The sequence below is a fragment of the Miniopterus natalensis genome, chromosome 16, assembly GCF_054644295.1.
Source record: "Miniopterus natalensis isolate mMinNat1 chromosome 16, mMinNat1.hap1, whole genome shotgun sequence".
NCBI classification, from domain to species: domain Eukaryota; kingdom Metazoa; phylum Chordata; class Mammalia; order Chiroptera; family Miniopteridae; genus Miniopterus; species Miniopterus natalensis.
In genome coordinates, this window is record NC_142096.1 from 33,191,779 (window position 1) to 33,206,073 (window position 14,295).

Below are 14,295 nucleotides of genomic sequence, written 5' to 3' on the forward strand. Positions count from 1 at the left end.
TCATTACTTAATGCCTACTACAAAGACTTAGATGTTCAAAAGATATTGTATTCTCGATTGAAACAAGATGGCAGAGCAGGTAACAGCTGTACCCGCCGCCTCCCGAAACCACATCACAATTACAACTAAAATACGGAACCACCATCACTCAGAACCTCCTAAGATCCAGCTGAACAGAAGCCCCACAACCAGGGAACTGAAGGAGCATCGAGACTGGTAGGAGGGGCGGAGACACGGGTGGATCAGGGCTGAATTGGAGACTCTCCTCGGGCCCACCCCGGTGCCGCAGGTTAAACCCGGGAGGGAATCTCTGCGACAGGGGTTTCCCGGAGGAGTGAGGGGTTCCAGCCCCACAGCAGGCCCCCAGCCCAGGGCTCCAGGGCCGGGAAGAGACGTCCCCACAACTTCGGGCTGTGACCAGCGGGGACTGTCCCTGAGGGTCACGGAGGCTGCGGGATCCCCAGCAGCTCCTCTTAAAGGGCCCACGCAGGGGCTCACTCAGACGCACTCCGACTGAGCCCAGCACTGGGCAGCAGCCTGAAAGGACCTGGGACACTTGGGGTGGAACTAACCTGCCTGGAATCGGGGCGAGAGCTGGAGGGGCGGCTTCCTCCCAGGCAGAAGGGCTGGCAGAGGCCGTGGCTCCTCTGACGAGTCCTCCCTGCACACAGCCAGCAGGCAGGCGCCATATTTGAATCGCCAGCACCTGACTCACACCTTTGGCCCTGTCCCCTGATTCCCGGAGGCCCCTCCCCTCCCCACCTGCAGGCTCATCTGGGCCATTTCCAGGGGCTTTTCTATGCAAGTGGCCTCTCGAGCCTCATGCTTAGGGCTTTCCTAAAATCTCTCAAACAAGCAGCAGTGTGCCCCATAAGTGGCCCCAGGCCTGGCACTAGCGGCAGCTGCATTGGCTCATAGCTTGGCATCTCCTGGACACCTCCAAGCCCAGCACAAGTAGCAGCCAACTACATGCTGGGTGGTCCTGGGCAAGGCACTGGCACAGGCTGACTTTGCACCTCCCGGGAGGCCCCAGAGACAGTGCACCTGGTGGTCAAACTTGACCACGCTGGATTACAACCCTACCACATCCACGAGTGACACTCAAGGGGCACACTTGGTGAACACTAAAGCTCCATTGAAGTAAATCCTGCTCCATAGGGGTGTCTCCGGCACATCAGCTCTCTGGCTTTAGTTTTAGCTGGTCCTCACAGCTGATTGGCCTAGGGGTTAATTCCTCCCAGTGACACCAGCAGCAACCAAGGCTCAACTACAACAGGACAGTGCACACAGCCCACACAGGGGAGCACCTAGAAAGCCAGCTCAGGTGACTGGGGAGGCTGAGCCGCTGGACCCTATAGGACACCTACTACACAAAGCCACTCTACCAATTCCAGGAGACATAGCAGCTCTACCTAATACATAGAAACAAACACCTGGAAGCAGCCAAAATGTGGAGGCAAAGAAACATGTCAAAAGGAAAGAACAGAAGAAATCTCTAGAAGAGGAACTAAATGAAATAGATCCAAGCAAGCTAACAGATTCAGAGTTCGGAATCTTGTTTATAAGGATGCTCAAGCATGTTATTATGAAAACAACTGAGAAACTCGATGACATAATAAAGTACCAATTTGACTTGAAGGCTACACGAACTGAAATGAAGAATAATTTACAGGGAATCAACAGTAGAGTAGAGGACTCTGAGAATCAAATCAGCAATTTGGAACATGAGGAAGAAAAAACACCCAACCAGAAGAGCAAAAAGAAAAAAGAACCCAGAAATATAAAGATAGTGTAAGGAGTCTCTGGGACAACTTTAAGAGGCTCAACATTCATATTATTGGGGTGCCAGAAGGAGAGGAAAGAGAGCAAGAAATTGAAAACCTATTTGAAAAAATTATGACAGAAACTTCCCCTACCTGGGGAAAGAAATCGACTTACAAGTCCAGGAAGCACAGAGGGTCCCAAAGAAGAGGAACCCAAAGAGGCCCACAGCAAGACACATCATAATTAAAATGCCAAAGGTTAAAGACAAAGAGAGAATCTTAAAAGCAGCAAGAGAAAAGCAGTTAGTTACCTACAAAGGAGCACCCATAGGACAGTTATTTGATTTCTCAACAGAAACTTTGCAGGCCAGAAGGGAGTGGCAAGAAATATTCAATGTGATAAAAAACATAGAACTACAACCAAGATTGCTCTACCCTAATAAAGCTATCATTTAGAACTAAAGGTCAGATTTCACAAATAAGAAAAAGCTAAAGGAGTTCATCATCATCAGACCAGCACCACAGGAAATGTTGAAGGGTCTTCTTTAAGAAGAAGCTAATGAACAAAAGAATCTCACAAACTCAATAGATCCAGAGACATTGATGCATGCAACAGACGATATTTCAGAGGAAAGAGGGAAGGGGGGTGGAGGGTGGGAAGAGAATAACCAAAGAAGTCATATGCATATATGCATAACCTATGGACACAGTCAATAATGGGGTGAAGGCCTGGGGAGGGGGTGGGAGCGAGGTGGAGGGGGTTAATGGGGGGGGAATGAGTCACTTGTAATACTTTAAACAATAAAGATAAATTTAATAATAATAAAAAAAGATACTGTATTCTCTTATTAGCTAATAGTGGACCCTTATATTTTGTATGAGTGGCTTGATTTAGATTTTTTATTCTGGAGTTACCAGGAATGGAGTTGGAAAGAGAGAAAATGGTTTTAGGTTAAGATAAACTAAGGGACTTACCTTGAAACAGAAGAGCGAATCATCAAGTTTGAAAGTTGCTAAGATTTTAGCATATTGTCTACTCTGTGTGTGTGTGTGTGTGTGTGTGTGTGTGTGTTCCTTAAAAAGGAGACTTTGATTTGGCATTAGAGCTAGAGAAAATCCTTTAAAAGTTTTACAGAAGCCTTAATATTTTGAATCTCCTAAATATCTTCAGTACTTATCCTAGCTTTGGTGCTTAGGAATTTTATTCCTAGCTACTTCTTATGTTAAAATGGATGAAAATAATATAAGCACGTACATTCTGACAGTAGTGTGAGTTATGGTTTAACCTGTGATAAATAATCTAGTTGAGGAAGAAAGGAAAAAAAAACTAAAAAAGTTTTCTCACATCACCTCTTTTTCCTTAAAATACTACCCACCGGTGGTTCCAATTATTTGCTAGTTTATGTAGATGTGAGTTTCATCTGTTTTATGAAGATTGCCTTAAGTGAAAGGATGTGTATGGATATTTACCTTGGCTTTCAAAAACCTGAGTAGGAAGTATAATAACTGAACCGTCTGATCTTTCTGTCATTAGTCTCCTAAGAGGTCTCATTTTATTTTATAGCACGTTGGAAATATCATACTTAGTAATTAGAAGGAGGATAGCAGTCACATTCAACTAAGTATATAGTTACACATTAAATATAATTTGACTATAATCAGGTAGATGTATTCTTTGCTTTCATGAGAACCCAACTTTGAGCTTAAAACCCTAGGTGCACAGTTAGTGTTTTGAACATTAAAATATATTGGAATTCTAAAATCATATCCCTCAGCTATAAATAATTATCAGACAGGGATTTGTCCTCAGTTGCCATTCTTATATTTAAAGTAGGTGCAAAAATCTATCCATCCATCCATTCATCCAACAGTCATAAATTGGGGACAGTGAGAAAAGGAAATCTTTGTAAGTAGAACTTAGTGCCTTGTTAAGTGGAGATATGCTCTCAAACTGCTCTTTTATTTGATAGTAAATAGATCAGATAATTTCAGTAAGTCCTTTTAGAAAGGCAGACTGAAAATAACCACATCACATTTTTTCTCTGAAACCATAGCAGAAAGTTAGTACTATAATATTTAAGAAATTCTTCTTTTTTCCATTTTGGAAATGAGAGATTCCAGGATAAAATTAGGGGGCATGGTTTTGAAATCTTACTGGGAAAAAGTACTATAGCTTAGAAGCTATTTTAAATCTATTTGAAATTTTTTTTAGAGTCTTGGAAATTCACAGAGAGAATATGAAAAACAGGTTGTCCTGTACAGTATCCGCAATCAGCTACGGTACAGAAATAACTTAGGTAAGTAGAGACATTTTTACATTGAGGTAGAATTGGACTGTTGCTAAATTTTTATTGTCATAAACTTATCCTGTCTTTTCAATACATATGTTATAGTACTGAAATTATTCTGTGTACAGACTTTAAGAAACTATACTGACCCATCCCACCTAACAATTTGCGTTAGCAAGTAGATTTTTCTTTCTAATTCTGATGAAAATTATTTTTTAGAGTATTGTTAATAAATTTGTTTTAGAGTATTAGTAGAATATTAATCTTGATTCAGATGCCCTCTTTTTACTAGATAAGAAAACATTTCAGAAAAGGAATACATTAATTCTTAATAAGTTTTGACTTTGAGTTTTGTTTTTGTCTCCATAAATTTTCCAAATAATATAGCTTTAATGAAAACTCTTTCTAAATAGTTGGAACAATTTTTAAACCCAGTTAGTTCCATGTTTTAATGTTTTCTTTTTATTTTCCAGGTTACTTTGATAGTCTATTCTGTTGTCCTGCTAGTCTTCCCTCCCAGGTGCTACTCTTATTTTAAGCATAGTATTTCAGAGATAGGTTTTCTTTTTAAACTTACTCCATGGAAGTCAGATGTCTTTTTACATATAAATCACAAAAAACAGCAAATAATTTTTAAAAATAGACTTGATTTTATAGAAAATTACCATTCAGTTTGGCTGTCTTGTAAAGTGACATAGTAAGGGGTTGGATGAATTATAGATTATGTTTTATACCTTTTGGGTAGACATTCCATTCTTTCTTTGCTTCTTGATTTGGTAAGAATTATTTCTCTATTTGTCCTATTATACATTTTACTTATATTTATATTACTTATATATTTCTTGTGGTATAATTGTTTCTTTGTTCCAACTTAGTTTATTTTATTCATTCTCTTCCAATTTATATACTTTTTAATTAATATTGATTTGTAAAGTATTTCTCATTGCATTTGTAATTATATGTAAGTATAAGACACCTGAAAAAAACTGGAGAATTACCTTCTTTCCCCTAGTTAAACATGTCAAGAAAGATGAACGCAGATATTATGAAGAACTACTCAAGTACAGTCGAGACCATCTCATGCTGTACCCTTACCACTTATCAGATATTATGGTAAAGGGCCTGAGGATAACACCGTTTTCATATTATACTGGGATTATGGAGGTGAGTTTACAGTGTACCTGAACCATTAGGAATGGGGTGGGACTACATGTCAGGTACACTTTGCAGATTATGACCAGCTCTTCAGCTCTCAGTGACAATGAACATTATTTCTGAGTTTATAGTGTAAAAAGTTCTGATGGTTACAAGTTAATTGTTTTAGCCAGCTTTTAACAGTAGTTGTCATTATCGGTATTTTCACAGTGGAAAAGTATCTGTTTTGTATTTGTTCTTGAAAGCCTTGTTTACTCTATGCTGTTATAACATTAATCAGTCATTTATGTCAGCAGAGTTTGTATAACATTTATTGCATTTAATGCATGATTAAAGTTAAAAATGTGGGTGACAGAATTGACCATTAAGCTCAGAGAAACTTAATGTATATAGCTATTTATTAACTGTAGCAACAACAAATGATTATATAGACCTAGCATTATATAATACATGTGTCACACTGCTAATCTTTCTGTAATTATTAACTTTCAGATGTTAGCCTTTGTCCAAAGGCAGTTTTAGGCCTCTGATGAATAACTGTAAATACTAGTTGTATACTTATTAAAACTGAGCTTTTTTGTAAAGATTGGCAATATTTATCTAGTATTCATTTGCTGCTTACTTATATTTGAGTGCTACTGTTTTGCGCTCACTGTCCACTTTAAGAGCAGAGAGAAGTTTAGGACTAAAGGAATTGGGAACCTATAGTAACAGTAAGGTTAGCTCCCTTTATGATGTGGCTTACTTTACAAAAGCTCCCTTTGCTTATGTCCTTAAGCCCCTTATTCACGGGCACTTCTGTCCCCTGTCTCCTGTGTCCCTATTTTGGAGGAAATACAAAGTAAAGCTGGAGGCCTGACAGCCTAGGTTTCTATCAGTCCCTTTCCTGAGAGCCAGAGTAGCATAATGAAGGTGGCTGCTAATCAGTGAGTAGAATCGTTGTTGCTTCTCTTTGACTTTTTCTGGTGTTGTCCACAGGTTTGGGGGAGATAATGGAGGTTTTGTCCTATTTATCAGTTTCCAGTTATGTTTACGTGTTTGCTGCTGTCTGGTTTCTGTTCTTACACCATTGGACATAGCTTTTGGGTTGAAAATGGGTCTTATTTTCACAGTAAACAGTTGGTTTGTTATTGGAAAAGCAGATGGGAGTTGGAAGAAGCTGGATATTGAGTTTAACTCTGCAGCTGACTGGGACTCCCAGGAGCAAAGATGACTAAGTGGTTAAACACTTTGCTGGTAGTGCATGTCTTAGATGTGTGTTGACGGAGCTGTAACACATTATTTTAGGCCTTTTCTCAGGGTAGGAGTCGAGGCCCAGGTATGAAGTGTGGGGAGACTGGAGCCTTGAGCTCTCATAGAGGTATTTGTCTCATAGCTTCCATAGGGCAGAAGTTACAGGGCAGCTGTGTGGGATTCACAGAGAGTGCTATGAGAAACCCAGACCTGAAAGTCTGATCTTTAGTTATTTGGTTGAGACCAGGAGTTACATGCCACTGTGTGGCATGTGTGCTTTAGGTTGCCAAACTCTGGTCTTAGTGCTTTGTGTCATAGTTATTGTTCCTCTGTTTGCTATAGAAAAATATATTTAGACACATGTTTTTATCTAAGGACATTTTGCATTTAAAATTTTTTCCTTTTTTTCTTTTAAAAAGGACATTATGAACAGTGAGAAAAGTTATGATTCTCTGCCCAATTTTACTGCTGCCGACTGTAAGTATTTAATCACACTAAAGGAGGTAATGTTTAGAGTATCGTCATGCATGGGTGCAGTTGTGTCAGTATTGTAATATGTATTTTTAACCTGAAACACTTGAAAGATGAGAACAAGAAGCATCATTGTTGATGGGAATTTTATCAGGTGATACAAGTCAAATGTAAGATTTAATCTAAATGTCTAAGAGGAATATTTTGGAGTGTTAGAATCAGAAAAATGGAACTAGTCTATATATTTCTAGAGAGTGAAGTTCTTTCTGATGCTTGGGCTGTGTTGTGCACCAAATGAGGGGAAAAGACTTGTATACATTATTTTTACACCATGATACACAGTTGTTACCAACATAATTTGCTGGTGTTTTATTATGCTTATTTTAATGAAGTGTATATTTGGAATGTGACATAGTTCTGTTGTATAAGAAGAAACTTTTCTGAGAGGTGCACTTTGACTTCCTGAGATTGGGAGGATTTCTGCTTTTTAAAAATTTTCTCATTTAACATTGTCAAAAGTGTTATCTTGAATTCATCTCTCTCACTTTCATTTTCTTTTATATTTTGTTTGAAGAATTCTTTTTAATATGATATTGCCAGACAATATCAGGAGATGAACAAGAGCCCAGGGTTTTTTCCTAAAGGACTGTGAGTGTACTGACATTTCAAGATGTACTGGAAGTTTCTAAAGGAAAGGCTCTTCCTTTCAGGTCTAAGGCTTCTTGGCATAGGAAGAAACCAGTACATCGATCTGATGAATCAGTGTAGATCGTCCAAAGTAAGTTAGTCATTTCCTTCTCACTTCTTATCCTCCTGTCACAGTCTGGTTAATTTTTTAAGTGTAAGAAATAATGAATTGTAATTTCTCTGATCAAATAAAATATATTTAATACAGAAACGGTACAAAAACTCCTCAGCATTCTCTAGGCTATAGCTTTTAAGTGATTATTTAATTAAAACAATTGAAGGCATAAGACATACAGTTTGTTTTTAAAAATCAATTTTATTGTGCTGGTCTTTTTTCTTGCTCATTTCACTCCCAGGGTTCACTTAGTGGATGAAATGAGTACACTTTTCCAAATGCATTTTCACATCTTGGGTTTCATTTTAGTTTCTGGATTTAGATCTAGATTTAATGATTAGTCTTTTTTAGTAATTTATTTCTAAATAATTTGAGTATGATTTTCTCCACTCAGTGTATCTATAGTAAGAGATTTTGAAAATTAAGAATTTAAAAAGGTTTTAATATGTTAGAAACAGTCTTCTTGTAGGATTGATAAAAAGAAAGTAAATTTAGACCAATTGCAAATTGTACTATTGCAGAAATTTTTCAGAAGGAAAACGGCCCGTGATCTTCTACCAGTAAAGCCAGTGGAAATTGCCATAGAGGCATGGTGGGTGGTGCAGGCTGGATATATCACAGAAGATGACATAAAGGTAGTTATCTTATAGATTTTTAAAAATTACTAATTATAGTAATCTAATTTTTTAAAAAAAATAACAATATATTTGGTTTTCCTGAAGAAAATTAAACAAATTCAAAATTTAAAATGATCTTAGTAGGCTATAATATTGGTGGGTTCCCAAGATACTCTTTAATAATAAGGGAGACTTGACTTGGTTCACGTACAGTAATCTGGGGATTTTAATTAGATAGTAGTTTAAATTGACATGGTGCTACAGCTACCGACGATCATATTGGCTAACACTTTTGAGACTTGCTGTGTGCTGGATGTGCCTCATTTGATGCTCATAACAACCTCAGAGGTATGTGTGATCGGTACCCCATTTCACATACGAGGAAAGCGAGCACAGAGAAATGAAGTAGATGGCTCCAGTCATAGTGGTAGTAGAGACCCAGGATTTTAACGCAGGCAGTTTGCTGTGGAACCTGTGTTCTTTTTTTTTCTTTTTAAATTAAATTTATTGGGGTGAATGGTTAATATGAACACATAGGTTTCAGGTGTGAGTTCCTTTGTTACAAGATCTGTATATTGCTCTGTGTGCCCACCACCCAAAGCCATATCTTCTCCCATCACCATAGGAACCTGTGTTCTTAATTACCCCGCTAAACTGCTGTATTGGCAGGTGCTGTGATAGGGTGATAGTGTCAAAATGAAGGGAAGTGGTATTCTCAGTGGTCAGACCACATTTAATCTGAGCCTTATGCATTTTTAGACGAGATGATGTACAGGAAAGGGGTGCGGTGATGGACAAGGGCCCTAGAGACCAGGTCATATCTCTGTGTGGCTGAAGAAATGTCAGTGAGCATGTGGACTTCTTGTTGTTTGCATTATATTTTACCCCAGAGGACAGATAAATCAAATGAGTGGAAGGCTTAAAAATTTTGCTTCAATATAAGTACTTCCTAACAAAGCTTCAAATTATGTCATAAGATAGTGAACTTCTTACTCATAATAATCATGTGGAGTTTGAATTAACTTTATTTTTGAGAGGTTCAGAATCACAAATGGCTCAGATTCCAATTCAGAGAAGATGAGTAAGATTGGTATTTATTAGTGAACATTTATTACCAGCAAGTATTGTTATCTATAGATACTTTGTTCTCTAAGTTCTGTTGGTAGCATCTTTTGGCACCTTAATTGATGGTTATGTACATAGCTGTTTTTGGTTAGAATTCTGAAGTGATAAATGAAAAAAAAGTAGTTGATTCAACAAATGACATATAATCATTGGTATAAACATGAATAGATTTGAGGAGACATGAATTAGTTAATTTGGACAGAACTTAATTGAAAATATTTTGCTTTTCTTAGATATGCACTTTGCCTGAGAAATGCGCTATTGATAAGATCATCGATGCAGGCCCTCAGCTCTCTGGATCACTAGATTACAATGTAGTACATAGTAAGTGGTTAGTAGAAATGGTCTTTTGTCAACATAAAAACGTGTTTTAAGCCATCGACAATTAATAGCAATTATTTATTAATTAGGCAAAAATAGTAATATTTCCTAAAGGCATGTTATTGTATGAAATGTAGCCATAGTCCATTGTTTTCCACTGTGGCTCTAATTAGTCACATCCACTAGAAATTTATACAAGGAAACATTTTGTAGTTCTAAGCATATGAGGGAAGCTGAGATCTGAGAACTTTAATTCTTCTATTTTACTTTTTTCTTTTTCACATGACATTCAATTGTATGAATCTTTACTACAGAAAATCGGGAATCAGTTTTTTTCAATGTTTAGCATTCCATCTAAAAGGAGGTGTTTTTGCTTCTGTAGGTTTATATAACAAAGGATTTATTTATCTGGATGTACCAATATCCGATGACAGTTGTATAGCAGGTAAGCATGTGCTAATATTTTTCCTTTTTTTTTTTGTTGTTTTTAATGGTTTTGGGCACTGATTATTACTCTAATAAGTTAGGATCTTTGATGTTAGAATTTTGCAAAAAAGACATTTTTTTTCTCATTACTCTGTAACATATTGTGGTGATTTTACTTAAATTCCTCATTTTCATTTTTATAGTATTTGGTGTACACACTATATTAAAGCAATAGAAATCTGAGACCAGTTTCTCACAATCCTAAATCAAATTATTGTTTTTTATAAATTTAAGTCACATTTTAGTCCTTGTTTAGTGCATCACAGCTTTTACATATATTCAGTAAATATCATGGAACTGTGCGTTACCCATTTCTACTTATCTTTGCCTTACATTCTGTGTCACTGCCGTCTTTTTTCTCTTCATCTCCTCCTGCCTTCCTACTTCACCCGCCTCTCCTAGTTAAATCAATATTAAGGCCCTTGTGTATTTCCTTCTACACTTACGGGTGTATCAGTTCATTCAGTCATTCCCCTATTGCTGGTCATTTAGATTATTTCTAGTGTTTTGCTACGATAGTGATGTGGTTAACATTTTTGAACAGAGTGGAATTTTTTTCCTATAGGTTAGCTTTCTTACCAATTTGTAGAAGTACTTGTTATATTTAGGTTATGCGTTGCAAGTATGTATGCCAGCGTATCTTTTCGCTGTTGTTCTTGTTTGTGTTGTCTGTCACCATTACTAAGATATTTAATATTTGTATAATCAATTATAAAGTGTCAAAAAAATTCCAAGGAATGGCCTTACTATTAACAATTGACTGGCTTATTACAAAAATATGACTGTGAATCTTGACCAGTTACAATGCTCTTGTGTGTCCTGATATTTATTTGTTAGTGTGTATGATGATTCTTTAATGATGCATTTTGAACCATGCATAAACATGAATTCTGTTTTATGCTTGGGAGACAGCTGAGAAACTCAATGAAAATATGATTCTGGTTTGTATAGTGGCCCCTATAAAAAATAAAATACTAGTTTTCAAATTTGGAATGTTCTGACAGGGAATTAATTTCTGGAAGACAGGTAGGTGGTAGTGGTTTCCTGTCACTACTGGAAAATATGAAAGCATTACTCTGGTCCCTGCTCTCCTTTGATAAACTGACATTGACTCATTTGAGATCCACTTACAGAGATTGGTCTTGATTAGTTCATTTCAGTCCATTTCGATAGTTTGAATATTGACTCACATTAGCAATACGTTTGAAGGAAGCATTAGAGAAGGGCTAAATGGGTGGCTTCTCTATTATCATGGTCTGCCATGCTTCACACAGCATCTGGCAAGTTTTGGTGGTACAGACAAGACCATGGTATTTAACTGCTGTCACCATGTGACGGCTGGCTGTTCCCCAAATTGGAATAACCCATGAAAGGAAAGCAGTTTGATAACATGGAAGCCATCAAATTCAGCACAAAAGGCACCTGAAGGTGATTTCAGAGGAAGCAGTCCAGCTGTGTTTCAACAAAAAATAAGTACTGTTGTCGTCATACTTTATACTTGTGCATTTCGTGTCTACCTTTCCCTTAGAGTTTCTAGGTTTCTTTATTCTCAGGTACAGTGCTTCTAGGACATATAAATAGTCTAAATATCCTTGAAAACTTTTGTCATATATATTTAAACCTGTAGTCTTGGACTTAGTTTCTTATTTGATTTGAGTTGAGGGTCCAACTTGGTTTTCTTCAGTTTGCGTAACCAGTAGTATTTGGATAGATGCTAGAGTGTTTTTTCAATAACTCGTTAACCACTGAAAGGAAGCATAACTTTTGTCATATATTAAATTTCCTCTCTATGTTGGATTAATTCTCATATCCTTTATTCACATATTCGTTTTTATTCTTAGACCATATTATTTTCATTATAGTGACTTAGAGTAACCTTTTCCCCCCCTGAGGATATTTTTCCCATTGCCTTCTCAGAGAGAGAGAGAGAGAGAAAGAAATGTCGATGTGAGAGAGGCACATCAATTGGTTGACTCCTGCTTATGCCCCAACCAGGGCCAGGGATCAAGCCTGCAATCGAGGTATGTGCCCTTGGCTGGAATCGAACCCAGGACCCTTTACTCCGCAGGCCAACAACACTCTAACCACTGAGCAAACTGGCTAAGACATAGAGTAACCTTAAATATTAGTTATAGCCAGGCCTTCCTGTGTCTTTTCTTTATAGCTTCCTTGGCTATTCCTAGGTACTTTGTAAAGAATATTTATTTATTTATTTATTTTTAACATTTTTTGAATAGGCAATAATTATGATAGAAAAATCCTAAATTTATAAAGGAATATAAAAACATTTGCTTCCCACCCCTGTCCTTAGCTACCCAATTTTTCTCTCAGCAGCCACTGTTACTTTTTTTGTACAGGTTTTGTACTCTGGTTTATACTTTTTTAAAAACTTAATATATATTAGAGACTTCTATATCTCATCATGTAGAATTGCCTCGTTCTTTTTGCCTAGATGTGAGTTGTGTATTTCTAACTACTCAGTGCTGTGGTTTCCTTATCTCTAAAATAGGGGTATAGTATTGAACAACCCATGGGGTTAAGAGGATTGAATGAAATTGTGTATGTAAAGTACCTGGCAGTAGTCTCGCCCTTAGTAAGTCTTCAATAAATGTTTGTTATTACTAATTATTACACAACTGTAGTGTAGGAAGATAATTATATCAATTATGGGAATCTGAAATATTTTTAAAAAGAAACCTTTTATCCGTAATGGCTAAACTATGGCTGGAACTATGGGTAGCACTAACTTAAAAAAAATGGCGTGCTCCAGATCTGAAGTGAATAACCTGTCCTGAAATGTACATTGTGGTTTTTCATGGTGCCTTCATTTGGACCACTTGAGTTTTGTCTTATTTCTGTCTGTTGGGAATAAGTTAGGTTTGGGGTGCAATTAGATGGTATCAGGGTCAGGGACACAGGAATACCCCAGCTCTGCTATGGCCTAAGCACTCTGCCTTCGCAGAATATTTTCAAGGAAAATGTGCCCACAGGGCAGCATGGCAAAGGGAAGTATAGTGCTTCCATTATCACCTGGGCAGAACACTATTAAATTGGATTAGAGCATCTGGACCAAAGAGATGGAAACAAGTGGGTGTGAATAAACTTTCAGTTGGAGAGCCAGGATGGGCAGCGCCTTGTGCTGCAGAAGGTCTTGGCCTCGTTCGCACTGAGGAGGGTACAAAATAGAAAGCCCCAAAGAGCAGTTTATACCAGTAATTACTGGTAAAAGGTGGGTGGCCGTCACACAGATGCGTTTCCCTCCTCTCTGGATGGAGCTGGGTGATGAGAGAAAGGCAGAGAGCCAGCACTTGCCTCCACCTGGTTTTTGTGTAGCCCAGTAAGTCAGTCCTTTGCTTTTCTGCCTGAGCCCAGTACCTCTTCTGCCTTCACCATTCTGAAACAGCCCCAGGCCCCCTGCCTTCTTACCAAGCCCATGTCCACCAGCACTTTCTCTGCCTCTGTAGTGCTGAGAGGTCCATGGGAATTAATTACTCTTTGTAGGATTTATGCTCTACCATGGGAGTCTTCTCTGTAGACAGGGTTGTATATGACTTGAACTTTGGGAGTTTTAGAAAACTTACTACTGAGTAGGTAAAATAAATCACAAACTGAACTTATTCTTTTAAGTTAGAGTTCTCTTTTTGAATAGATTTTTGGTTTACATGTTCTTGTTTTATAAAATTGTATTACTGAGAAAAGTCTATTTTGTTTATTTTAGTTCCTCCCCTTGAAGGTTTTGTAATGAATCGAGTGCAAGGTGATTATTTTGAAACTCTACTCTATAAGATATTTGTTTCAATAGATGAGCATACTAATGTTGCAGAGGTAAGTGTACCAACGTCTTGCGAAAGAATTTAACCTCAAGATTGTAAGTTAAGTTTGTATAAAGTAGGTAAAATTACTTAATGATATGGTTAAAATGTTTTAAAAATCTATACATGGGTAGGTTATGGACTGTTAATATACTTAAGTCACTCTTCTTAAGTTACTTCCTGCATTTATAAAATTTGGTAAATAACTTTTCATAGGACTTG

The 14,295-nt window shown here is 37.4% G+C and overlaps 1 protein-coding gene across 2 annotated transcripts in view; it reads left to right on the top strand.

Moving 5' to 3' along the window:
* Window positions 1–14,295, top strand: part of FAM91A1 (family with sequence similarity 91 member A1) — a 40,534-nt gene that overhangs the window by 3,008 nt on the left and 23,231 nt on the right. Inside the window, exons 2-9 of one of the 2 annotated variants that reach the window (XM_087825474.1) lie at window positions 3,976–4,060; window positions 5,064–5,215; window positions 6,859–6,916; window positions 7,621–7,688; window positions 8,234–8,347; window positions 9,688–9,778; window positions 10,158–10,220; window positions 13,980–14,086. In XM_087825474.1, the coding sequence (XP_087681600.1) occupies window positions 3,976–4,060; window positions 5,064–5,215; window positions 6,859–6,916; window positions 7,621–7,688; window positions 8,234–8,347; window positions 9,688–9,778; window positions 10,158–10,220; window positions 13,980–14,086 (738 nt within the window). The remainder of the gene's footprint in view (window positions 1–3,975; window positions 4,061–5,063; window positions 5,216–6,858; window positions 6,917–7,620; window positions 7,689–8,233; window positions 8,348–9,687; window positions 9,779–10,157; window positions 10,221–13,979; window positions 14,087–14,295) is intronic. The other variant, XM_087825475.1, reaches the window with a different exon arrangement.